The sequence below is a fragment of the Coloeus monedula genome (genome assembly GCF_965178545.1).
Source record: "Coloeus monedula genome assembly, chromosome: 20".
Lineage (NCBI taxonomy): Eukaryota > Metazoa > Chordata > Aves > Passeriformes > Corvidae > Coloeus > Coloeus monedula.
In genome coordinates, this window is record NC_138800.1 from 6,450,333 (window position 1) to 6,473,544 (window position 23,212).

General features: G+C 61.6%; 2 protein-coding genes across 2 annotated transcripts; both read left to right on the forward strand.

The window, feature by feature from the left end:
* Nucleotides 1-592: 592 nt before the first annotated feature.
* On the forward strand, nucleotides 593-18,585 carry DPH1 (diphthamide biosynthesis 1; the record flags this gene model as incomplete). Its single annotated transcript, XM_082294479.1, has 12 exons — nucleotides 593-641; nucleotides 1,388-1,540; nucleotides 3,832-3,895; nucleotides 11,370-11,491; nucleotides 13,166-13,320; nucleotides 13,908-14,029; nucleotides 15,226-15,294; nucleotides 16,001-16,157; nucleotides 17,088-17,188; nucleotides 17,432-17,510; nucleotides 17,815-17,946; nucleotides 18,452-18,585. 12 exons carry the CDS (start codon nucleotides 593-595, stop codon nucleotides 18,524-18,526), a joined length of 1,278 nt encoding a protein of 425 aa, XP_082150605.1. The 3' UTR covers nucleotides 18,527-18,585.
* A 52-nt stretch (nucleotides 18,586-18,637) lies between these two features.
* OVCA2 (OVCA2 serine hydrolase domain containing) lies at nucleotides 18,638-19,946 on the forward strand (the record flags this gene model as incomplete). The annotated part of the gene is made up of 1 exon (XM_082294480.1): nucleotides 18,638-19,946. The coding sequence occupies one exon, from the start codon at nucleotides 18,638-18,640 to the stop codon at nucleotides 19,613-19,615; it is 978 nt and encodes a 325-aa protein (XP_082150606.1). The 3' UTR covers nucleotides 19,616-19,946.
* Nucleotides 19,947-23,212: the final 3,266 nt, after the last annotated feature.

Sequence of the window (23,212 nt, forward strand, 5' to 3'; positions counted from 1 at the left end):
CGAAGGTCCCTCTTGCTTCCTTCCCTCTGTCCCACCGGGGATCCCGTTATGCCAACGAGAATGCTGCTGTCCTCACTGCCCCAAGAGGGTCCCGTTATTCCACCCGGAGCACTGCTGTCCTTATTGCACCGTCGGGATCCCCGCTGTCTCCAGGGGGTCCCCATTATCCTCTGGTCCCTCTTGCCCCAGGCTTCGCAGGGACGTGGCTTCTGCCCCACGACAGGGGCGGGAGTGGGGGGGGGGGGGGGAACACGGACCCGTCACCATGACAACGTCCCCGGTGCCCCCGCCCCGTCCCTTTGTTAACGTTAAGACCGTTAACCCTGAAGCTGTCAGCACCGGGAGGGATGCGGCGGGACCACGTCCCCGACGTGAAGGGCGGACAGCCCCGCCATCGCAGCGCTTGTCACACCCCACTGCACACCCAGTGTCCCGTCGGGACCGTGGCGGGAGCGCTCGGTCCCCGCCGCTCCGCCCGTCCCGTCGGGGCCCGCAGGTGCGCGCCTCCGCTCGATCTCTCGGCCGGCGACTGCTTCGGCCTCGCGCGGGGATCGCTTAGTGCTGCCTTCCCGCCTCCACGTGCGCCACAGCCATGGCGGCCCCCGTGCGGGTCGAGAGCGCGGCCCCGGTGCCCGCCAAAGGTGGGCTGGGACCGGGTCAGCGCGGGGCTCCCGGTGCCGCTACCGGGCGCTGCTTTGGTTGCCTTGACGGGGGAGGCCGGGCCGGCGGCGGGAGGTGGCTCCGCCACCGGCCCGGCCACCCCCGCCGCCGGCCCGGCCCAGCTGGCCCTTTGTCGGTTGTCCCGTGGGCCGTGCGGGGAGGGTTTGGTGGCTCGTGAGTGCCGGTGTTGGGCTGGAAATAGTGAATAATCCCCCTGCTGTCACTCCCCCGCCGCACTCTGGCATCGCCGAGATGTAGGGGGGCGGCTGCTGTCGGGGGGCGGCTTCAGGATGAGGCTCCCGGGGATGGATCACCCGGCGCTGGGTGGCTTTTTCCTGGTGGGATAACGGGATCCCCTTGTTGGGGAAACAGGGGCGCATTAGGGTGTTGCCGGGGTGCTGGCGGATGAGCCGTGAGGGGCTGTGCGTGGTGTCCCCTCGGTGTGCGGACAGCCAGCTGCACTCACAGCGTTTCACACAGTTACAGCGGTGCTTTCTGGGCTAAAAAAAGCCTTGTTCCCCAAAAAAGCGCCAGCAATCTGCCCCCAGCGTGAAGGGCAGGACCCCACCCCTTTTCCCCGCTTGTCCCTAGGGGTTTGAGCACAGCGACCCTTCTCCCGCTGGACCCAAGGACTGACATGAGGACAGCAAGGATGCTGGTGGCCCGTGGGGTGCGGGCTGCTGTGCCCTCCTGATCCCTCCTTTGGGTGCCCCCGTTTGTCCCACAGCCCGAGGCCCCGCGCGGCACGTGGCACAGCAGATCCCCGAGGAGATCCTCGGGAACGCGGAGCTGCGGGAGGCGGCGGAGGCCCTGCCTCCCAACTACAACTTCGAGATCCCCAAGACCATCTGGCGCATCCGGCAGGCTCAGGCCAAGAAGGGTGAGCGCTGACCCGGGGAATGAGCGGTTTTGGGGTTGGTTTGTGCTGCTGAGCCCCTCCCCCGCAGTGGGACCCCCATGGGGCAGGGGTGGGGCCGAGCTGCTGCTGTGCCCCGGCGTGTTTAGGCTCTGTCTTGGCGAGCTCTCCTCCTCTCGAGGGGGGTTAATAGATCTGTATCTCTGGATTATAATCACATTGGACAGGACAGGTTGAGCTGTGCGGACCTGTCAGCCTGGAGATGTGTCTGGGATGCTGGCCAGGTCCCTGCTGTGCTCCTCTTGCCTCTCTCCTCTCTCCCTGCACTTTCCTGACACGCTGCCGGAGCCGGGAAGAGGGAGCCCCACAACACCGGGGCGGGGCTGGCAGGGAGCTAGGCCATGCTGCTCTCTGCTCTGAACCTTCCTCGGGGTCCTGGGGGCTCTGAACCTTCCTCAGAGGGTTGTGTAGCCCCAGAGGAGCGGGGAACGATTGTGAAGGCTTCAGGAGCGGTGCCAGGGCTTTCCCTGCACAGCCTGTGCATCCCACTGAGCAATATGTGATCAACTACAGCGAGCAGGACACGGAGCCTCCCCCTCCATCCCCGGGTGTCAGCGGCATCCCCACCCTCACTTCACGCGCAGGCAGGGGCTGCTCGTGGGGCCGTGTGGCGGAGCCAGATTTGAAATGCTTTGTATCCACCTGGGAACGTCTCTGCCTGCTGCCACCGAGCTGGCAGGGCCGGCAGGCGTCACGGGGGATGTTCTGGAAGCTGAGCTGCTCCCGGCTGCGATGCCGAAGGGCTGGAGGGTGTGGAGCTGCCCGGTGCATTCCAGCTGCGGTGTGGGAGTCAGGGCTGGACGTGTCCCATCAGGACATGGCGAGGCCGCCCAGCCGTGCTGCTCTGGCTTTCCTTGCTGTGTTTTGCTGCTTGGCACCTCCTAATTAAATGTAAATATGCGGCTGGGATTTAGGCTTCTGAGCTGGGAGCAGAGCCCATCAGCCAGCCAGCCGTGCTGGGATTTAAAAATCCGCGTGTGCAGAGACCAGCCAGGGGCTCGTTGCTGGGGGAACGCAGCCTCCCACCAGGCTGCAGCCTGCCCTGCCTGTGCCCTGCCTGCTGTGGGGTTTGGGTGGGGGGGTCTGGGGGGCACCCCTTGTCGTTGTGCTGTGATGGTGGAGAGCAAGCCAGCTGCCTCCTGCCAACCCCCTGTTTGCAGATCTGGGGTGGAGGGCAGCCCCAAATGGGCCAAAATGGTCTCAAATGGCCTGGGGGATGCTGGGACACAGAGCCCTCATCCCTGCCAGGTCAGGCAGGGGCTGGCAGAGCACGTGCAGCTTCCCTTGGGCCCTGCGGGTTGGAGCAGGGTGGGATCAGCCCGATTTGAGCCAAGCCTTTACACAGCTCCACACTGGCCAGCAGGCTGGGCCTGGCAGCATGGGGACTTTGTTGGAGGGGAATCTGGAGGGAATGTTTGGATAGATAGCATGGAAGCTGGAATATCTTAGTGGGATTGGGAGGCGAAACAACAGGATTAATGGGGCCTCCTCCATTCACCTCCTCCATCGTGGTCCCTGCTCCTCCCCACCACCCCGTGGGGGGCTCCTGGCTGGGCCCCAGGCACTGGGCAGTCTGCTGGCCTTTGGAGGAAGAGGGATTGTTCTGAGCTGTGAGGAGGGAGCAAATGAGGAAACATAATTTGTTGTTGAATAAATTCCTGCAAGGCACAATGCTGCGGCTGCTGCTGGCCACCCTCCTGAAATGGGGAGAGAAGCTGAGAGGGGAGTGTGGAGAAGAGCAGCGAGGATGATCAAAGGTTTGGGGCAGCTTCTGTATAAGGAGAGATTAAATAGATTTAGATCCTTTAGCTGGAAAAGAGGTGAACGAAGGGGGATATGATAGGGAGGTAGAATTGTGAATGATGTGGAGAGGCTGAACAGGGGATGATTGTTCACTCTTTCTTGTACCAGGAGAACCAGGGGCACGCATTTACATTATTAGAAGCAGGTTTAAAATAAACAGAAGAATACCTTTTCCTGTGCAGCACATAATTAAAATCTGGAAGTCATTACTGTGGGAAGCGGGAGAGACCAGCAGTGTCAGCAGGTTCAGAGAGGGATGAGGTGTGTGCACAGGGAGAGTGGATACAGCCCAAGGCAGGACGGTGTGCACCCCAGCTGCCAGAGCCACCCAGATTTTTGGCCAACGCCTGCCTGGTTTGGGGAGGGTGGTTTGTGGCTGCACCTTGAGCTGATCCTCACTTCAGGATGGTCCTTCCAGCCCCTCCTAACCCCGTGGGTGTTTCTCTTCCCAGTGGCCCTGCAGATGCCGGAAGGGCTCCTCATGTTCGCCTGCACCATCGCTGACATCATTGAGCGGTAGGACCACGGCTTTTCCCTGCTTCCCTGCTGGGCTCCAGGGCTGGGGAGGGGGTGAGGGCTATTGCTGGGAATAGAGTGGCCACTGGGCAGGATGAGGCCCAGGGCTATGGATGAGGGGATGCTGTGGCTGCCCTCGTGGGGCCACAGCCTGGCTGGGCACAGCTGGACAGCCCTGCAGCAGGTCACGGGGACCTGCTGCCAGCCCTGGGGACAGGGACCGGCACGGTGCCAGCCCAGCCCTCGCTGCTTGGCTTCTCCTTCCCTCTCTGCTGTGCTGGGAGCTGCTGACAGGCTCAGCGTGCCGGGGCCCCCGCGGGGGTGCTGGAGCTGGGGAGCAGCCGTGTTAACAACCGGCTGACGCCAGCCCGGTGCCCGCGTGCTCGCCACGGCAGCACAGCCAGGGGCGGGCTGGCAGCGGGGCCACCGCTGCGGCACGGACCCGTCCTCCTCCCCCATGGCCTCGTCCTGCCTGTGCAGCCACGCTGCCCAGCACGGAGATGCTCAGGGGCAGCCTTGCTGCGGCTGGGGAGGCTTGAGGCCATGGTGATAGCACGGAAAGGGTCACTCCTGCTGGGTGACCCCTTGACTGCAGCTCCTCTCTTGATTTTTTTGTGCCGCTTGAGAGGCGAGGCTGAGGCACCGGAGAGGAGCTGGGCTGTGCAGTGACAGTGGATGCAGGCACCTTGCAGAAATTGGCCGTGATCTCTTTCCTGCCGAGCGCGCCTGCCTTCCTCCCCACCCACCACAGCCCCCTCCGCAGCCCCTCTCCGTTTTAGCACAATGAATTAGTGCTAATAGCGCTTCGTGCCTCGTCTGCCATCGGGGTCGTGGCACTCATTAGCAGCTGCCTTCCCGGGGCTGGCAGCCTCGCCTCCCCACCCTGAGCCAAGCTGCCGCTGCCGTGCCGGGTGGGAAGGCAGCCGTGCCCGCGGGCTTTGTCCCCGCTTTGCCGTCGTCTCCCCCGCGGGGATCGCGGCAGCCCCACACCGGGTGGGAAGGTGGGCACAGGCAGGGGATGGGCACGGGGGGCAGGGGATGGGTGCGAATGGGGGCAGCTCTGCGTGGGTTTGTCCCTTTAAGTGGAGCTGCCTCCTCTCCGGCTTTGGCACCCAGCCGCTTTCATGTCTCCGACTTCAAAGGCAGTGGATTAAGGGGCTCTTTTATCTGAATGAAACCTTAAGCCCCACTTCCCGGTGGATGGTGGATTCCAGGGTGCTGAATGCCGGGGTGCGGGTGGATTCTGGGGTGCTGGAGTCCTTGCTGGACTCGCCCTCTTTGCTGGGGGTGCTCCACAGGGCTGGTGAGGGGTGCTGGTGGGAGGTGGGTGCTGCGTGGGTGGAGGTGCCCAGCCAAGGGAGGGGATGTGGGGGCACTGATGGGATGGTGTTTGGATGTGGGATGGCTTCAAGGCTGAGCAGGAGGGCCGTATCCTTCCCTCGCTGCCACCATGCATCACCCAGAGACACCCCACTGCCGGTCCCTTACTGAGAGCACTGGGTGCCATCCGTGATCCTGGCTGGGATGTGGCTGTGCTGGGTACCAGCACTGCCAGCCAGAGGATTGTGGCTGTGGGCAGGAGTGAGCCCAGCCCTGTGTCCACTCTCTCGGGGACACACTCAGGACCGGTTACACTGCCAGAGGTGAGGTGTGAATCGGCAGGTGGCCTCGTTAGTTCCTGCCTCTTCCTGCTATTAATATTCATCGCCAGCATTAATGTGGAATTGCAGCTCGGCCGCCCGCTCCTGCTGGCCCTCCTCACCCAGTGCTGGGGCCGGATGAGCCTCCGACGTGACAGGAATCGCTGCAGCCGCGTGCTCTGGCTGCCGTGGCCAGGCTGGGGGCAGGTGCTTGGGGTACCATCAGCTCCGGGCTGGTGTCCCCTTCTGGTGACAGAGAGGATGTGAGAGCTGAGCGTGACAGGAATACCTTTGTGCCCACGGGGGGCATTGCTCAGCAAGCAGCCCCTTTCCCCAGTCCGTCCCCACAGCCTCCTGCCCTGTCCTTGCTGGTGGGAGTTTGGGGAGTGAGTTCCCGCTACATTCTCTGCTGCTGGCTGCAGAGCCATGCCCGGGGCTGGTGCCCCTGGGGTGACAGTGCCCACCCCTGTGTGTTCTGGTTGAACTGGAGCCGTGTCAGCTGCCACTCAGACGGAATATTTATCCCTTCTGCTGGAGCTGCCTTTTAATAGAATATTTGTGCCGTGGCCTGGTGGTGCTGGGGAGAGCCGAGAGCGGGGATGTGGCTCACTCCCCCGCATCACAGGCGGCTCGGGGAGGACACGGTGCTCACTCTGCGTCTGTCTGTCCCCGTGCAGTGGGTTGGCGGTGTCACCACGTCCCTCACTGCCATGTGGGAGTGAGCAGGCCCCTGAGGAGCCCCGTGGGGTAAGGAGGGGAGGGGTCTGAGCTTCCCAGCTTCTGCACTGGCACTTGCCGAGCCCCGAGGGGCTGTGGGGGATGAAGATGTAGCTGAAGCATCAGAGGCGCCGTGGGGTTCTTAGCCTGCAGCCTTTGAAACCGAGAGCGCACTCGGAGCATTGACCGGTGTGAGGCCAGTTAATTACCGTTAATAGGTTTGTCATTGTCAAAGCTGTGCCGGGGCAAGCCGGCTGTGAGGAAGGGGGGGGGGGGGGGCAGGGCCGGGGTCTGCGCGCTGCCGGCGCCGCATCACGACGCTCCCGGCACCTTCCAAATTGGCTCCATTTGTCACGGCTGATGTAATTCGGCAGAGGGAAACTCGTGCTGGGGGGCGGCAGCGTGGAGAGCCACGTGGGGGGAGCTCGGACCACGGCTCGGTGAGGGGGCAGCCCCCCAGCCCACCCGCTGTCGTGCCGGGAAGGTGGCAGTCGTGTCCCCCTGCACCACCAGCTTGCAGCTGGGGGCTGTGCAGCCAGGAGTGGACCCCTGCTCCCCTCCCTGCCAGGGCTGGAGCAGACAGATCAGCTGGGCTCTCAGCTGGGCTTTCAATTCCATGTTAATAAAGTCGGCTGTCAGGCTTCGCAGCTGCTGATCCCTCTGTCTTCCTGTGCCACGATGGGGTGAGAGGCTCCTGCTAGTCAGTGGCGGGGATGGGTAGTGGCAGCGAGGCCCAGGGGTGTCCTGATGCCAACACAGGCTGCTCTGCCACAGCTTTAAACACCTCCCAACTCCCAATGAAGAAGATCCGTGCAAGGCAGTGCTGGAGGCACGCAGACCATCCAAGTCTCATCCTGGTGACTCAGGAGCATATGGGGACTTTTTGGAGTGACAGCGGGTCCTGGTTGAGCAATAAAGAGTTAAACATCTGTGTGCCCAGCCCAACAGCTGTGGCAGAGCTTGAAATGCCAGGACAAAACAGCCCCTGATGACCAGTGTGCCCAGCAGTTGCCGGCGCCATGGCTGGTGTGCCCAGCAGGTTCCCAGCGCCAGCAGGCACCGGGTCCCTTGGCTAGGCAAGTCTGCCATGTGGCACTGAGCAGTGTGGCACTGAATGCTGTGATGAAGCTGGCAGGATCACCAGGAGGTCCCAAAAGGCCAGCCTGGGACACTGGCACAGGTCAGGATCTGGCCTCAGCTGCACAGTGCTGTGGCTCTGCTGGCCAGCGCTGTCTTCCCTTCTCCCCTTGTCCTTTAAGCACAACCTGGAGGCGCTGGCAGCGGGTGCACGCTGTGCAAGGGAATTTAATCACTGTCATTAACCACACAACAGCATCATTAGGAGGAATGAAGTTCTCACTTCATTGGAGATGTTCAAAACCTTCTACCCGGGTGGTGGCTGCACCAGGGGGATAGGGCAGGGTGGAATGTGTGGGGTCTACAGGGCTGTCACCTCCCAGGGCTGGGATGTGCCAGCACAGGTGTGGTGCCCATCACCATGTGCCCCATGCCACTTCTTCATATCCCACAGAGCTCTGTGGCCTGGCCATTGTGAAGAGGGGACAGGCACCATCCAGGCACAGGGTCATGGTGGCTTTACAACCAACGAGCACCGGCCCTTGGTATGCCTTATTTTGGGATTTTTTGCTGCTACGGGACCAGCAAAACTGGGGTGCCCTGGGACATGCCCCTTGGGATGGTGGTGTTTGCCCTGGCACCTATAGTGAGGACAGAGTGGGAGGTCCCCTCAGGGGAGGGGACCCAGCTGGAAATGGTTGCCCCTGGGGGACTGTGGGGACAGCCACCTCTCCCCATCCTGCTCCACTTGCAGAAGCTCTGTGAGGCCCCGTCACTGCCCAGCTGCAGCTGGCCTCTTCCAGCACCAATTGCAATAAAATCGCAAACTCGTTATTTTAATTATGTGCAGCCTTCCTGTGCTAATGAAGCTGGGAGTCTGGTAATGGGGCTTGGTGATGGACTTCTCCACTAATTAAGTGCCCTGTCCTCAGCTGGAGCTGGGCTCAGCCCCCACGGGTGTCCTGGGACACGCTGGCGTTGGGCACAGGGCAGGCAGTGGGTGTGGGGTTTGTGGAGTGATCATGGGGTGGTTGTGGGGTATGTGCAGGGCCACATGCAGGTGAGGCAGGGGGCTGTGAAGCAAGGGGCAGTCTGCACCATGTCCCTGTTCCCAGCACAACATGCAGGCATCCCAGTGCTGGCTCCATCCTCCCATAGCCCCGTGGTGCCAGGACTGGCCACTCTCAGCCCAGTCCCCTCAGTCCCCTCCCCACCAAGGGCTGATGGACACACAGGGGCTGAGGACTCGTCCCTGCTGGGGGAGAGCAGCTCTGCCTCATGGCTTGAGGACCAGCACTGTATCATTCACACACTGCCAAGGGACCTTGCGCTCCTGCCAGCAGCAAATGCTCTCATTCATTTTTCGAGGGGCTGGGATAAATCAGGGCTGCTCCAGCCAAGTGCCTGTGCTCAGGTGACACAGACTGGCTACCCCATGCTTGGAGACATGCAGGCCCCGTGTGTGCATGTCTCTGACCCAGCATTTTTAGCCCCCAGACTTGTCCCTTGATTGCTGCTGCCTCTATCCTGCACTGGGGAGCCGGGCTGGGAGGGCCTGGGGGTCCCAGCTGGGAGCGTGGCCGGGACCTGGCCCGCCCTGGAGCACATCCTGCCAGTGCTGAGCATGGCGCTTTATAAATGGGATTTTGGGAGCCATCTGTTTAAAGGAGCAGATAATGAATTAGGGGGAGATGAGAAAAATGCTAAGGCCAGGCGGTTTTTCAGAATGAGCCGGGGTTTGCAGGACGTAAAAGATGAATAACCTCCCCACGTGTTCAATATTCATGAGCTCCCAGCTGTAATGAGTGTCTAGGCGCTGGGTGGGGACATCCCTGTCACCACTGCCAGCACGCTGCTGGGACCCATCTGCGGCTGTTACGACTTCCAGGGACACGAAACGCCGACAAGGACGCTCCCGTGGCTGCCCCTTGTCCACGTCCTGGTCCGGGCTGGTTGGTGAGCAGTTCCCCAGCCCGTGTCGGAGGCAGGTGGCTGCTAATTGACATTTCCTTCCTCTGTAGTTTGATGAAAGACTCTGGCGACACCGAACTGATTAAAACATCAAGGGGAGGCCCTGGCGCTTGCCTTTGATTTGTCTCGGGAGATGATTACGGCTCCGCTCGATTGTCCAGCCCAGCCGGAGCGGGTGATCGCGGCGTGTGCCGTCCTGGAGCCTCTTCTGCAGCACCACCAGGCTCCTGGCCTTGCCAGCACCATTCATTGGGTTCCCTCCTCACCAAGCATCATCCCGTGGCTTCTTTGCTCAGCTGTGACCCCGCTCCCTGCAGCCAGAGGAGGAATCTTGCCCGTGGCCAGGACAGGGCTCAGCCCCGTCTCTCCCTGCCCAGCTGCAGCCCTGCACACCGGACAGGGCCACGGGCACCTCTGCCCTCCTCCTTCCACCGTTGCTATTTCACTTTCTTGCTCTTCACCCCCAGGGACTTTCTCTGGGGTTTGGGCCAATTTGCATACATTTTAATCTATAAAAAATTAAGCGGCGCTGGCTGCCGCTCTGAGTCAGACCTCCCCATCCTGAATCTTAAGGAGCTGAATAATTTTCCACTTTTGCTGAGATGTGTGGAGTCTGATTCATGTTCATCTCATCACCTCTCATTAGAGGAGGGGGCTGGAGGCTCCAAAGGGTGCGAAGAGCCTTCTCGAACCTTCACTGGCAGCCCCCAGCCCCACGGCGTGGCCAGTGGAGGAGCCATCCTCCCACTCAGGCCACGCTGGCTGTGAGGAATCGCGGGATTTGGGTGCTGGCAGGATCCAGCCCATCTTCTGACGCTCCCCAGCTGCATCCCCAACCCCTGGAAAACCGTGTGGAGTGGGAGCTGCCCAGGCTGGATGCGGGAGGTGAGGATGGCTGTGCCCCCTCCTCGGGGGTGCTCCAGCAGAGCTACTCCGCTGTCCCCCTCCCCGGGCGCTGACGGATGGGCCGGAGCTGTTAATATTCAGCACGCTCCACCATTTCTCCACCTTCTGCCATCTGCCCAGCTCTGCCCACCATTTCTATTCTTGCCGCCGACGTAACGCTCCCTGCCTGGCGCTTGGGGGGAGCGCGGGACCCTGGCCCCCAGCCAGCGCTGGGTGCTGGAGGGGGTGACTCTGTGCCAGGGCCTCCTCCTTCCCTGGTCCCCTCACGCCAACCTTGTGCCAGCAGCTGGGGGGACCCCGCTGGCACCGAGCTCCAGCTGCTGGTGCGGCCTCCTCGAGTAAATAAGGAATTAGCATCTGGTTTAAGCAGCCCCTCCAGGCGCAGGGCTTTGTCATCGCGATACCTGCTCTCATCCTGCCGCAGCAGGTCCCTGGGAAGGCAGCCAAGCTAATAATCCCCCAAAATGGTGCAATAAAATACCCACAAAGGTGGCGCCTCTGAATCATGCCAGAGCCCTGGTTTTGCTGCTCAGTGCTGGTGTGTGCCCCTTCACCCACAGGCTGCCAGGTGCCAGGTGGGTTTGGACTGGAGCGCTGAGGTAGTGGGCAGCAGCAGTGGTAGTTTGGTGCTTTTCCTTTCCAAGTGCCATTTAAGCACCAGCTCTTCTGGGGGTCACCCAATTTGGCCAAACTGGCATCCAGGGGTGACACAGCCAGGCGCAGATTGGGTTCACTGGCTCACACAGTACCCAGGCATGGGGTGATGGTGGCTTGGCTGGCACCGCAAGGGATGCCAGGACAGCTGTTCTGCTCATCCTGGTGGCTGCTGTCCCCAGGGCTGGCTGGTGGAAGCGGTGGCACCACGCTGTGCTGGGTCTCCCTCTGCTGCTCTCCCCTCTGGAGCATTAGGAATCTGGCAGCGTGTTGTTTGATGAGTGGATAATCCGCTGAATTGCAAACAGCTTTACCCAATTGAAGAGGCGGATTACCGCTCTCCAGCTTAATCATGTTGACATCTCGGAGAGTAGCCAGGGCTTGTCCTCTTCGGCGCGAGGCTCGGTGGCAGCGCGGGGTCCCCTGGTAGTGACATGCCATGAGGTTGGGGGGCAGAACCTGGGCTGTGGTGACACAGCTGTGACCCTCAATGCTGCACCTTCCCACAGATTCACGGATGCACAGGCGGTGGTGATGGGCGACGTGACCTACGGCGCCTGCTGCGTGGACGACTACACGGCCCGGGCCCTGGGCGCTGACTTCCTGGTGCACTATGGACACAGCTGCCTGAGTAGGTGACACTCAGCCCCGGGGTGCTGCTGGGGTGGCCATGTGTGGCACTGTGGAGGCTGTGCCACTGCCACTGTGCCACACCGAGCAACTCCACACCCCTCTCGATGCCAGCTCGGAGACCTAGTGCCAAAGGCTAATCCCTTCCCAACGGGATTTCTGTTCTTCAGCTTCAGCTGCTGGCTTTGGATGGGGCCAGGCTGGCTGGGTGGCTGCTCACAGGCAGGATTTTGGGCGCAGCAGGGCGTGCTTATCCTGTTCGGCTGCAGCATCGGATCCAGCCCTGTGCCCAAGAGCAGAGCAGCAAGGCCATGGCTTGGCAGGACCCCGCTGGCCCAGGAGCTGCCAGCAGAGATGAGGCTGCTCTTGCCCCCCCACCTGGCCTCTGTGGAGTGATGAGGAAGGGAATGATGGCAGAGGAGAGCGAGGGCCTGGGGGTCCCGCTCGGCCCGGGGCAGGGAAAGGCGGCTTTGCGGGTACAGTGCAGGCTGGGCGGGGAAGGGAGGAGGAGGAGGCTGTGTGCTCCCCAGGCGGACAGTACTCTGGCTCCAGTTGCCATGGAAACTGCGCTGCTGTCCCAGATGCTGCTAACTTTGAAGTCCACCCAGGATGGAATCAGCCCAAAAATAACAATAAGACGCTCTGGGTTTTAAGGTGGATCTGCAGAATTGCCACAGTGAATGGCAGGCGTGTGCATCCCTACTGCCGCCACGCTCCCAGCACCTGGCAGCCCTCCTGGACATTTATGGGGCCCTATAAATGGGCTTGAAGAATTGCATCAGGCTCTGTATGAAATACTGACTCCCCAGTTGAGAACTCTGTCCTGAAAGCCACGTCGGTGTGAGCGTTTGTGGTGATAAATACGTGTGCTAGGTGCTTTGTTATGGAAGGAGGGTTATGGGCACCACTGGAACAGGGAGTATAAAACTCCTGGTTTGTAGGCTGCTGCTCATGAATGAACAGCGGGAAGGGGAGGAAGGGGCCATATCCATCAGGCTGCTCCAGGGAATGGGAGTCACATCAGCTAGAGCTGCTCCCTGCAGGGACAGGCTGGCACTGCCCAGCTGACTGTCACCAGCCCAGCTGCCATCTGCTGCCCATGGCCTTGTCGCCCTTGCCTGCTCTGAGTTGGGTGAGTCACAGGGCACACTGGGTTACCCACGGGCTGCTGTGAGGATGCTGGGCTGCTTTTGAGCTGCCCATGGTGGTCCTGTCACCATGGTGGCCAGTGGTGAGGCACACGGATGCTTCCTGCTCCTTCCTGGCCCCACGTGCCCCGCAGGAGGGAGTAATTTGCACTTAATTGTGATCAGGCAAAGAGCACCAAAATGGGAAGTGAATGCGGAGCTGCAGATCGATGTGGACTCTGTGTACTTTAATTATTCACTTAATCGTGGTGACAAAGGCTTCTTAGCACCAGGGGTAATTAGATTTGTGTTCATTGATTCCCCAGGCTGCCATTATCTGGAGAGAAATGAGCGGGTGCTCTCCGTGGCTCCTGTCTGCACCCCCTGCCCTGGGTGCCAGCACAGGCAGAGGGATGGCACAGCCCACTCTGCCTATACCAGGACAGTTTGGGGCATAGGGATGCTTTATCCCTCAGCTGCAGGCAGAAAAAGCCTGGGGCTCACTGGAGTGTACCCCACACTCAGACTCTGTCTCTTCCCGTCACCAGTTCCCATCGACTCCACGCAGGGGCTGAAGATGCTCTATGTGTTCGTGGACATAAAGATCGATGCATCCCATTTCCTTGAGACCATTCGCTTCAACTTCGCAGCAGGCACCTCCCTGGCCCTGGTCAGCACCATCCAGTTCGTTTCCACGCTGCAGGTGAGGTGGAGATCCCTGGCTTTTGTCTCCCCCTGAGTTTTCCCCTGGCTCAGCCCTGGGAGCGGCTGCCCCAGGGTGCTGGTGGAGCTGGTTCCCGTCTGACGAGTCGCTGCAATAATGTGCTGCTGCCATAATGTTGATCAAGTACTTTATAATAACTCTGATCAATGTTTCATGGCGGCACCCCCTCCCCAGCTCCCCCGGGAGCTGCTCTGGAAATGTCAGGGCAGGCGCTGGAGCACTTGGCATTTTGATGCAGTGCCGGCAGCGGCCAGGGAAGCTCCGGCGGGTCTGTCTGTCTGCCCCTGAACGGCCGGCTGGGCAGGATGGGAGGAGATGAATGAGCCTCTTGAGCCGTGTCTATCTAAACACGGGGCTATCCAAGCGTTAAGCCTTTTCCCTTGTCTTTTAATTGATACGTTGGTTGAGCCTCGCTGAGCATCCTGGCTGCACCAGGCTGTTCCCGGGGCCGCCCAGAGCGGGCTGGTTCCCCTCCACTGGGACACAACAGAGCTGGGGTGTTCCCAGGGGTCCTCAGCCACCCTCTGTGCCATGGTCTGTCCCTGCTGACCCCACATCTCCCACAGGCAGTGTCACAGGAGCTGCGCTCCCAGTACAAGGTGTGTGTGCCCCAGTGTAAGCCGCTGTCCCCAGGAGAGATCCTGGGCTGTACGTCACCCCGGCTTGCTCAGGACACAGATGCCATTGTGTAAGTACCCAGGGTCCTTCAGCACCCTCCTGCCTGGCCCAGGCTTGTCATCCTTCCTGCACCCTCTGCCTGGTTTTGTGCAATTTCAGGAGGTGGTGAGGGACAATCCACAGGCTGGGCTGGGCCCCCTTCAGCTCCTTGTGCTGCTTTAAGTGGCGTGTGCTTGTAGCACAGAGGAAATAATTGAGTCGTATATCAGAATAGATAATAGATGGAAGGGCGGGTGGATAATTGGAAAAGACAAATGGCCGGGGCCCAACATCACAGCAACATTAATTTTATTTAAGGACAGCAAATTAGAGGGAGCACTTCGCTTCCTATCACCTAATTATTTTAGGTAATGGAAATGCTTAATGTACTGTGAATACAGTGTGCCGCAGAATAAATAAATACAAAGACCCCACCCTTGGGGGGAGCCGGGGAGCCCAGGTGTGGGTTGGGCCCTGCTGAGCTTCTTGCCTGCACTGCCGGGAGCCAACAGCACTGCTGCCTTTCCAAGCATGGCCGTGCAGGGAGCCAGGCTCAGGATTGCTGGGTGTGGGGTTGGTGGGAGCTCTGGCTTCATCCTGAGCCACTTCCCATCTCTCCAAGGACATCAGGAGCAGGCAGGGGCAGCCACACTGGCACTGCATTGGTGAGAGTGGGTCCTTTCAGCTGGCAGAGGAGCAGTGGTGCAGTACCAACCCGTGCAGGTGCACTTGGCCTTACCTGCATCCTCCCTGCATTACTATTTTCTTCTTTGCACCGTCTCTGGGGCTAACTTTTGCAGACAAATTAGCTTTGATCTCCCAAAATGTCATTCTCCAATTAAGGGCAAAATCTAGTCAAGTTTTACGTCTGAATTCATTTTCCAAGCCCTCACTCCATTAGGGCAGCTGAATGAAAGGCTTTGAAATGTAATTGCTGACTGGAAATCCGATTAGAAATGGAAGCAGCAACGTCTAGAAGCAGCCATTGAGATGGAGCAGCTCCCAGCCACCCCGTGCCGGTGTGAGCACCCCTCCTTGCTCCGAGCATGGCTGCCTCTCCAGCCCTGCCATGCCATGGAGCCCTGGCTATGCCCGCTGCCCCTGGGTCCCAGCACAGGAGCTTGGATTCCTGGCATCTCCACTGTGCTGCAGCTTGGGAAACCAGTGGACACACGGATGGGGTGCTGCTGTTCCCCAGTGCCACAGCTCTCCCTCCCCTCTCGGCAGGTATTTGGGCGACGGCCGCTTCCACCTGGAGTCCATCATGATTGCCAACCCTGGGATACCTGCATACAGGTACAGGCACCCACTCCCATCCCATGGTGGGGAGCACCCCAGCTTCCCCAGCTGTCCCCAGGGCTGGGCAGGTAGCTGCCTGCAGCAGGCATGGGCAGGTGAGAGGCCACAGGGTGGGTGAGGAGGTGCTTCGGGGGAGATGAACACCAGCCATTTACTCCGTCTGAATATAAACATTTTGACAAGTACCTGTGAAAGCTCATGGAGGTGCAGCCATTAAAGCCCGGCTGCAGCAGGCAGAGGCCATAAAGCGCGATGATGAGGCCGCTGAAAGCAGATGAAATATCAGGAGTGAAAGGCTGGGCCCATTTGGAGGAATCTGAATTTCCTAGTAGGTCGTTTGTTACGAACGGGAGGCGCACGTCAGGTTTATGGCGCTGGTGAAGCTGCCGAAACCCGAGTGGGATTTGATTAAAATTCTCCTCATCAAACAAAGCAACAAATCAAAGAATTCTTCATAATTGATGAGCCAGGATGGGGGGGAGCTGAGTGTGAAGCCAAGCACGGAGCCGAGGCTGTGCTGGGTGTTGGGGTGCTGTGGTGGGACACTTGTCCCTCTCCCTGTCCTTGTCCCCTAACAAGCCGGCTGGGTCCTGCATCAGCCAGGAGGACAGATGCTGTGGGAGGCAATTAGTGCTAATGAGGGCATCATTTGGAGGGGGGGCAGGTGATGAGGGGTGCGTGTGAGCCTGGCTGTGCTTTGCAGGTACGATCCCTACAGCAAAGTGTTCTCCCAGGAGCACTACAGCCACGAGCGCATGCACCGCGCCCGGCAGGACGCCATCCGCACTGCCACCAGTGCCCGCTGCTGGGGCCTCATCCTGGGCACACTGGGGCGTCAGGGTTCCCCCAGCATCCTGCAGGTACCAGCCCCCTCCCCAGTGTCCCCACCAGGGCACCCGGTGCTGCTGTTGGGTGGGGGGAAGAATTGGTGAGCAATGGTACCATTGGTGTCCTCGCTGCCAGGGCAAGGGTGGATGTGGCACTGCTGGCAACCCATCGGTGGCCACTGGCCCCGATCTGTGTGGGCAATTAGCAGCAGATGAGGGAGGCTGGACAAGGGCTCATTAAACCCATTCCTGGGGAGAGCTGGCCAGTCTTGGAGAACCCCCCTGCTCTGCCAGACAGCTTGGCAATTAATTGGCTGGGTTTGTTTTAATTGGATGAACTTCCAATGAGGTTCAGTGCCTCTGCTCAGCTGCGGTGCTGGCGCTTTCTGCACCCCGGCTGGGTGAGGGGAGCAGGACAACAGAGTTCTGCCCTCTGAGCACGGTGGTCCTGCTCACACCCAGAACTTCTGGGGTAGCCACAGGTGAAATTTGAGGCAGTGCAGGGAGCAGTGGGCAGAGCAGGACAGCAAAGTCCCAGCAGCTGCTCTTCCGCAGCGGGCAGGACACCGGCATAGCCAGGGCCAGCTGGGCAGGGGGTGATTAGTGCCGGCTCCAGAGGACAAGGACATCTCTGGCCCCTCTCCTCCTCCTGAAAGCTCTGGCTGCAGCCAGCCCACGGCAGGCGGGTGTCCCAGGGCAGGCAGCCGCTAACGAGAACAGATTGTTGTCATTGAGCAGTAATTACTTCATTAGGCTGAGGCACGTGCTGGGGAGAGCTGGGCGCAAGCCGGAGCCATGGCCGCACTCCCTGACACTGCGCCTGGCCTACGACTGCCAAGGGGACAGGGCCGTGGGCAGAGCTGGGACCCACAGAGGGTCTGATGCCAGGAAGGGGCTGTGGGCAGGGCTTGGGGGGCTTGCTGGGGGATCCTAACCCTGCCAGGTGCCTTTTTCCCCCCACAGCACTTGGAGTTGCGTCTCCGCACCCTGGGCCGGCCCTACGTGCGGCTGCTGCTGTCTGAGATCTTCCCCAGCAAGTTAAAGCTCTTCCCAGAGGTGGATGTGTGAGTGCTGCTGGCCCCTCTCCAGCCCCAGGGTGCCCCATCCCTGTCCAGTTCCTGTTTGAAGCTGTTGCTGACACCTGTGTCCTGCTGTCACTGTGCACATGGCTGTGTCCATGGGGCAGGGAAGGGACATGGCTGTCCTTACCAGGGTGGTGCTGGCACAGTAAGGGGTGCAGCTGAGGGGCTTCACTGTGGCTTGTTCTTCCCAAAATGCTCATCACCGTTGTGACATTTCCCTTCCAGGTGGGTGCAGGTAGCCTGTCCCCGGCTCTCCATCGACTGGGGAGAAGCCTTCAGCAAGCCACTGCTGACACCCTATGAGGTGAGCACCCCTCTCCGTTTTGGGGGACCAGTTCTGGCTTGGGCTGATGCACCAGAGCAGGCTTGGGGATGTCCCTGTAGCCAGACAGCGTCCCCTCCTCTCTCCATCTGTGCTCCGTGTACAGTCCGGGCGTGCTGCTGGCGTATCCAATCTTCTGTGAAACCAGTGGGATTCCCAGTGCCTTGAGCTTTGCCCCAGCAGTGCCTTCCTCGGCACACCAAGCTGGATGCTGGGACCTCTCCTAGCACCACCAGCTCCTCCTCTGCAGGCCCCCCTCGGGATTCATGCCCTGTCCTCTCCGCAGGCTGCTGTGGCTCTCCAGGACGTCGAGTGGCAGCAGCCTTATCCCATGGACTTCTACGCCAGCCAGTCCCTGGGGCCTTGGACGGTGAACCACGGTGGCACACAGCCCCCGCGCCGCGGGCGGCCGGCACAGGTGGGCAGCGGGGGGGTCACCGGGTCCCCGCTCCGTCCCTCGGGCCGGTGAGAGCACCGGGACGGGCTGAGCGCCCGGTGCTGCTCGGTGCCCGGTACCGCTCGGTGCCCAATGCCGCCCGGTGCCGCTCGGTGCCCAGTGCCGCTTGGTACCGCTCGGCGTCTGGTGCCGCCCGGTGCCGCTCGGCGTCTGGTGCCGCTCGGTGCCGCTCGGTGCCTGGTGCCGTTCGGTGCCACTCGGTGCTCGGTGCCGCGTACCAAAAGCGCCACCCCGTGGTGTCGTTGCCATCGAACAGTAACGGGGACAGTGCCAGCCCGGCCCGGAGGAGGGACACGCGGGTCCCCCCAGCCCTTGGCGGCGTGAGCGCCTGCCGAGCCCCGCGGCTCCCCGGGAAAGCGGGGCTTCCCCCCGGAGTGGCCCACGCGGTGCTGTGGGCTGAGCACGGACTGGCTCATCGCAGCTCCGGCTGGGGCTGGGACATCCCTGACCCTCCCTCTCCCTGCAGGGGAAGCCGCCCGCGCCCCCCGCCCCGCCCGAGGGTGGCGAGCAGCCGAGCACCGGAGGCCCCGCAGCCTCCTGAGTGCAGCCGCAGCTGCCGCGCTCTGGGAGCCGGCGTGGGCAGAGGCGGGGGCATCGCCGATGTCTCCCGCCTGGGTAAGCACCACCGGGACCCCCCTCTACTGTCGCTGGAATGAATGGGGATGCACCCCGTAACGTGAACACACCGCTGCCCGCGGAGAGTTGCCCCTTTCAAGGCCAGGCCGTGCTGCGGCCCTGCCCGCGGCCGCCGCGATCGCGCCGGGGGTCGCGTCCCGCCCGTCGGTGCCGCCCCGTCCTCACGCCTCCGGCGACCTCCCACCGCCAGGGGGCGTGCGTCACCTCAGCGAAGGCGCGCCGCGCTCTCTCTCCTTTCCGGCCAATCAGCGCGCAGCGTTTCGGCGGGAAGGCGGAAGGCGGAAGTGGCGCTCTCGGGGGCGCGGCCATGGCGGAGGCGCGGCCGCTGCGGCTGCTGGCGCTGCACGGGTACCGGCAGAGCGCCCGCCGCCTCCGCCAGCGCACCGGCGCGCTCCGCAAGGCCCTGCGCGGCCGCGCCGAGCTGGTGGCCATCGACGCGCCGCACCCCTTGCCCGCCGGCGCCGAGGACGACCCCGACGGGGACGATCCCCCCCGCGGCTGGTGGTTCTCTGGGCCCGGCACGTTCGAGGCGGGGGAAGCGGCGGCAGCTCCGGCGGGGCTGGAGGAGTCTCTGTCGGCCGTGGCGGCGGCGCTGGCGGAGCACGGGCCCTTCGACGGGCTGCTGGGCTTCAGCCAGGGCGCGGCGCTGGCCGCTATGGTGTGCGCCCTGCGGGCCCGCGGCGACCCGCGCTTCCCGGTGGCCTTCGCCGTGCTGGTGGCCGGGTTCGCCAGCCGCGCCCCGGCACACGGACACTTCTACCGGGAGCCCATCGCCCTGCCCACGCTGCACATCGTGGGGGACACCGACGCCGTCATCGCAGCACCCCTCAGCAGGGAGCTGGCACAGTGCTTCGTGGAGCCGGTTGTCCTCACGCACCCCGGCGGGCACTTCATCCCCGCGGCTGCGGCGCAGAAGAAAGCCTACCTGGAATTCTTGGAACGGTTCTGCCCCGCGCAGCGCCAGGCTGAGCGCCCAGGGGCTGGGGAGGTTTGAGAATGGGCTCTGTAATAAAAAGGGCTCTGGTGAGCCAGGTGCAGCCACCCGTCCTGTGAAACATCACTGTTTCCATGCCTCCAGAGGGATCAGAGAACAGCTCGCTGCACACTCTGCTCTTCAGTGTACACCCAGGCCAGGCTAAATGGTTCTTTTTCCCCTTTCTTTTTCAGCTTTGTTGTATACATGAGTATATAATACAGATATATATATATATATAAAATATATATTATTATGTATATAGCATATATAGGTAACAGGCAACACGAGTGTGGGGGTGTGACATTGAGGAGGGGGTTGAGGACAGGAGGGTGATGCTGCTCTGTGTGCAAGGTGCTTTCAGAGACTCAAATACCTGCTCAAAAGCCACAGTAAGTGTCTGCAAAGCACAGAGCTCCTGCAGTTTTCCACCCCAAAGACTCCTGGTTTTTAATATCTGTTAAGCCAAGCTTCCAGCTGGTCTGGGCCTGGAAAAACACTCTCATCCTTGGCAGTGCCAGGGCTGGTGTTTGCTTCAGGCATGAAATGCCTGATGGCTCAGTGTGCATGTGTTGAATCTTCTCTCTATGAAGTGCCTTTGTGAGTGAGAAAAACTTGTCACTGTTTCTGGCTCTGTATTATCCAGAAGCACACGAAAATCTTTATTGCTGTTACAGGTGCAGGTGTCCTGCTCAGCTTCTGCCCAGTTCAGCGCTGGGCACCAGTCTCAGGAGAGGGTCGTGCTAGCAGAGCTTCTCTAACCATGGCTTGGGGGTGTAGAGTCGGTGAAAGGGAAATTGGGTGAAAAATATTAATTTTCCTCTTGCTTGAGCAGCGGGGCAGCGCAATGTCAGCTCTGCAAGGGCCGGAGCATGCTGTGCTGCTGAAGCCCTTCCTGTGTTCACTCAGCTGGGAATAGCCTTGGGAGCTGCCGTGGGTTAAACCAGCCCAGCAGAAGTGAGCGTTTCTCAAACCTGCCGTGTTTTTACCCTCTGGTTTGCTGCTGGTCACGCCAGCAGCACGATGGTGATGGTGGCAGGAGGATGTGGCTGTTTCCTTGCAGCGGCTTTGCCCTGTGGGGCTGGCAGGGCTCGGGCAGTGCTGGCAGGCTGTGCCACTTCACGTGGGCTGTCTCACACCCTCTGCGAAGGCGTGGGGTGTCTGCACCCCTCGGTGACCACATCGGGGACACCAGAAGCTGGTTTTTGGGCGAGTGCTGCAGCTTGGGGCTGCACGCCCGGCTGCAGCTGCAGCTGTGGCCGAACGCGGCGACCGGCTGTGACAACGCACCGGAGCCTTTGTCTGTGCTCTCCCCGCGCTGAGCGCCGGGGCCGCCGGGCAGGGACGGCAGCGGCCGCGCTCGCCAGCCCCCGGTAGCTGTTTGATTATCGCTGAGCTCCCGCTCCGCCGTGTTTCCCGGCGCGGGGGAGGCACCGCAGCCGTGGCCGCCCGCCCGCCCGCCCGCACTGCGGCCCCCGGCAGCTCCGGGGCACAGGGAGGCACCGGCAGCTCCCGGGAAGAGGGAAGGGGAAGAAGAAGCCCAGGGTGTGGCGAGTGAGCAGCACGGTCCCAGGTCTGCAGGCAGCTCCCTCGGGTGAGTCTCGGGGAGGGATGGGTGACCTGAGCTGTGGTGCTGCAGTAGCTGCCCCTTTCCCAGGGGCTGCATAAAGATGGCTCCTGCCGGGTAGCTGCTGTAGCGGTTTAAATAAATGAATAAAAACAGATGGACGCGACCTTTGTCCACAGGAGGTGCCTGTGTCAGCAGCGGAGGGAGGTCCTGCTTGGCCCCGGTGTGGTGGGAGGAGGGAAGCGGCTCCCGCGGCTGTCACGGCGTGTCCACACCGGACGGAGGGCTTTGCCTGGGGAATCCTGCGCTCTCCCTCCTTTTCCGCTGGCGACATGCCCTCGGGCTGGCCCCTGCCTCTCCGGCAGATCCAGGTCTGTTCTTGGGATGCAGCCACACTCCTTGGCTGCCCGCAGAGGTGAGCCTGGAGACAAAACTGGCTGATGTCGTCCCAGCTCTCACTCAGCTTGGTGCTGGGGAGTTTCCTTTTCCATCGCCCCGCGTGGCCCAGGGGAGTTGTTTTTTCCCCCAAAACAGCGTTGCCCAGTTGCTATTGCTGGGCAGGGGGACGATGGAGTGAGCCCGGGCTCCAGGTGGCAGCTGTGCCACTTGCCTGGGACAAGAGGGCCCTGGGGACAGCCACCAGTGTTACCAGCAGCACCGGGAGCCTGGGTGTTTTGGCAGGGGGGATGTCACCCCTGTCCCTAGATGTGCCTTTCCACACCCCAATGCAGCCATTGGAGCCACTCGTGGGACCTCAGGGACAGGTCCGTGGCCCTGCTTGCCAGGAGCCTGCCGTGGGCATGGAGTGCAGGGCCCGGCCAAGCAGAGCTTTGCTCCCCCTTCCCTGGGCGAGCAGAGCCCCCAGGCCTCTCCCAGCGTCCCAGGGAGGGCAGGAGGAGCCCAGCACGAGCGGAGGCACTGCCAGTGCTGCCTCTTCCCTGCAAACTCCCGACTTTTTGCCATTTCTCCCCAGCTCCCTGCACCTCTTCCCCCTATGCCACTGTCACCTCGAAGTCACTGCACTGCCCACCCTGCCAGCCACCCACTTGGGGCACACCAGGCACGGGTAGGGGTTCCCGTGGGCAGTGCTGGAAAAAGCGACGTCCCGCCGAGCCTGGCGTCGGGTGCTGCTCGTGCCAGGGTTTGAGCCTTACTCATCTCACGCTCTTCCTCCTCTGTCCCCACCAGCGGGACCTGGCACAGGCGTGGGGAGGGGGCGCTCCGGGAGGGTGACGTGTTCCCAGATGGTTTTACAGAGAGGCTTCCCCCAAACCTGCCAAGCTGCTGCCTGCGAGGTGGCAGTGGCACGGGCAGGGGAGAGCCGGGACCATCCCTGGGCCCCGCTGCTGGAGCAGGACCAAGCCGTTGGGAACAGCCCCCCCTTCCCTGCTTCACTCGCAGAAGCTTCCAGTTGTGGCTGAGTCACTCCTGCTGTAGCTCCTTCTCTCTCCTTGTTTTGGATGGAAGTTTTCCATGGAAACCCACGCTGGGCCGGGCTGCGGGCTGGGATAAACACGGCTGAATCACAAAAGGCCGTTTCGCCAAGAGCTGTCAGATGGCAACAACGGTGTGTGGGGCCAGTGGGCACCCACCCGGCCTTTGGGGGGGCAACAGCAGCACCTCTCCCTGCAGCCTCTGCCAGCTTTGCTGGCTCAGCCCCCCTCCAGCCCACCCTAAATTCCTACGGTGCCAGAATGCCACTTGGCAAAACCAGGAGTGGGTGACAGGCTTTGTCTAGAAGTTTTCTGGGGCCACGTGCTTTCCCAGGGATGCACAGGGAAATCCCGTCTGGGAGAGTCCCTTGGGACCTTCGCTGCAGGCAGTGTCCTCAGCCGCCGGGCTCTGTAGGGTCGTGGCTTGGAGGTCCCACAAAGACCCTTCCCACCCTCCTGGCCATGCGCAGGGACATGCTCCGAAGCTGCTGGGTGCGTTGCTGAGGTAAGGCAGTGTTTGTGCTGTGCTTGTGCCCCTCTGAGCACCGTTCCACCATGGAAGGGGCCGTGGCAGGGGCTGTGATCCTCCTTGGCACCACAGTCCTTCCCAGCACTGCC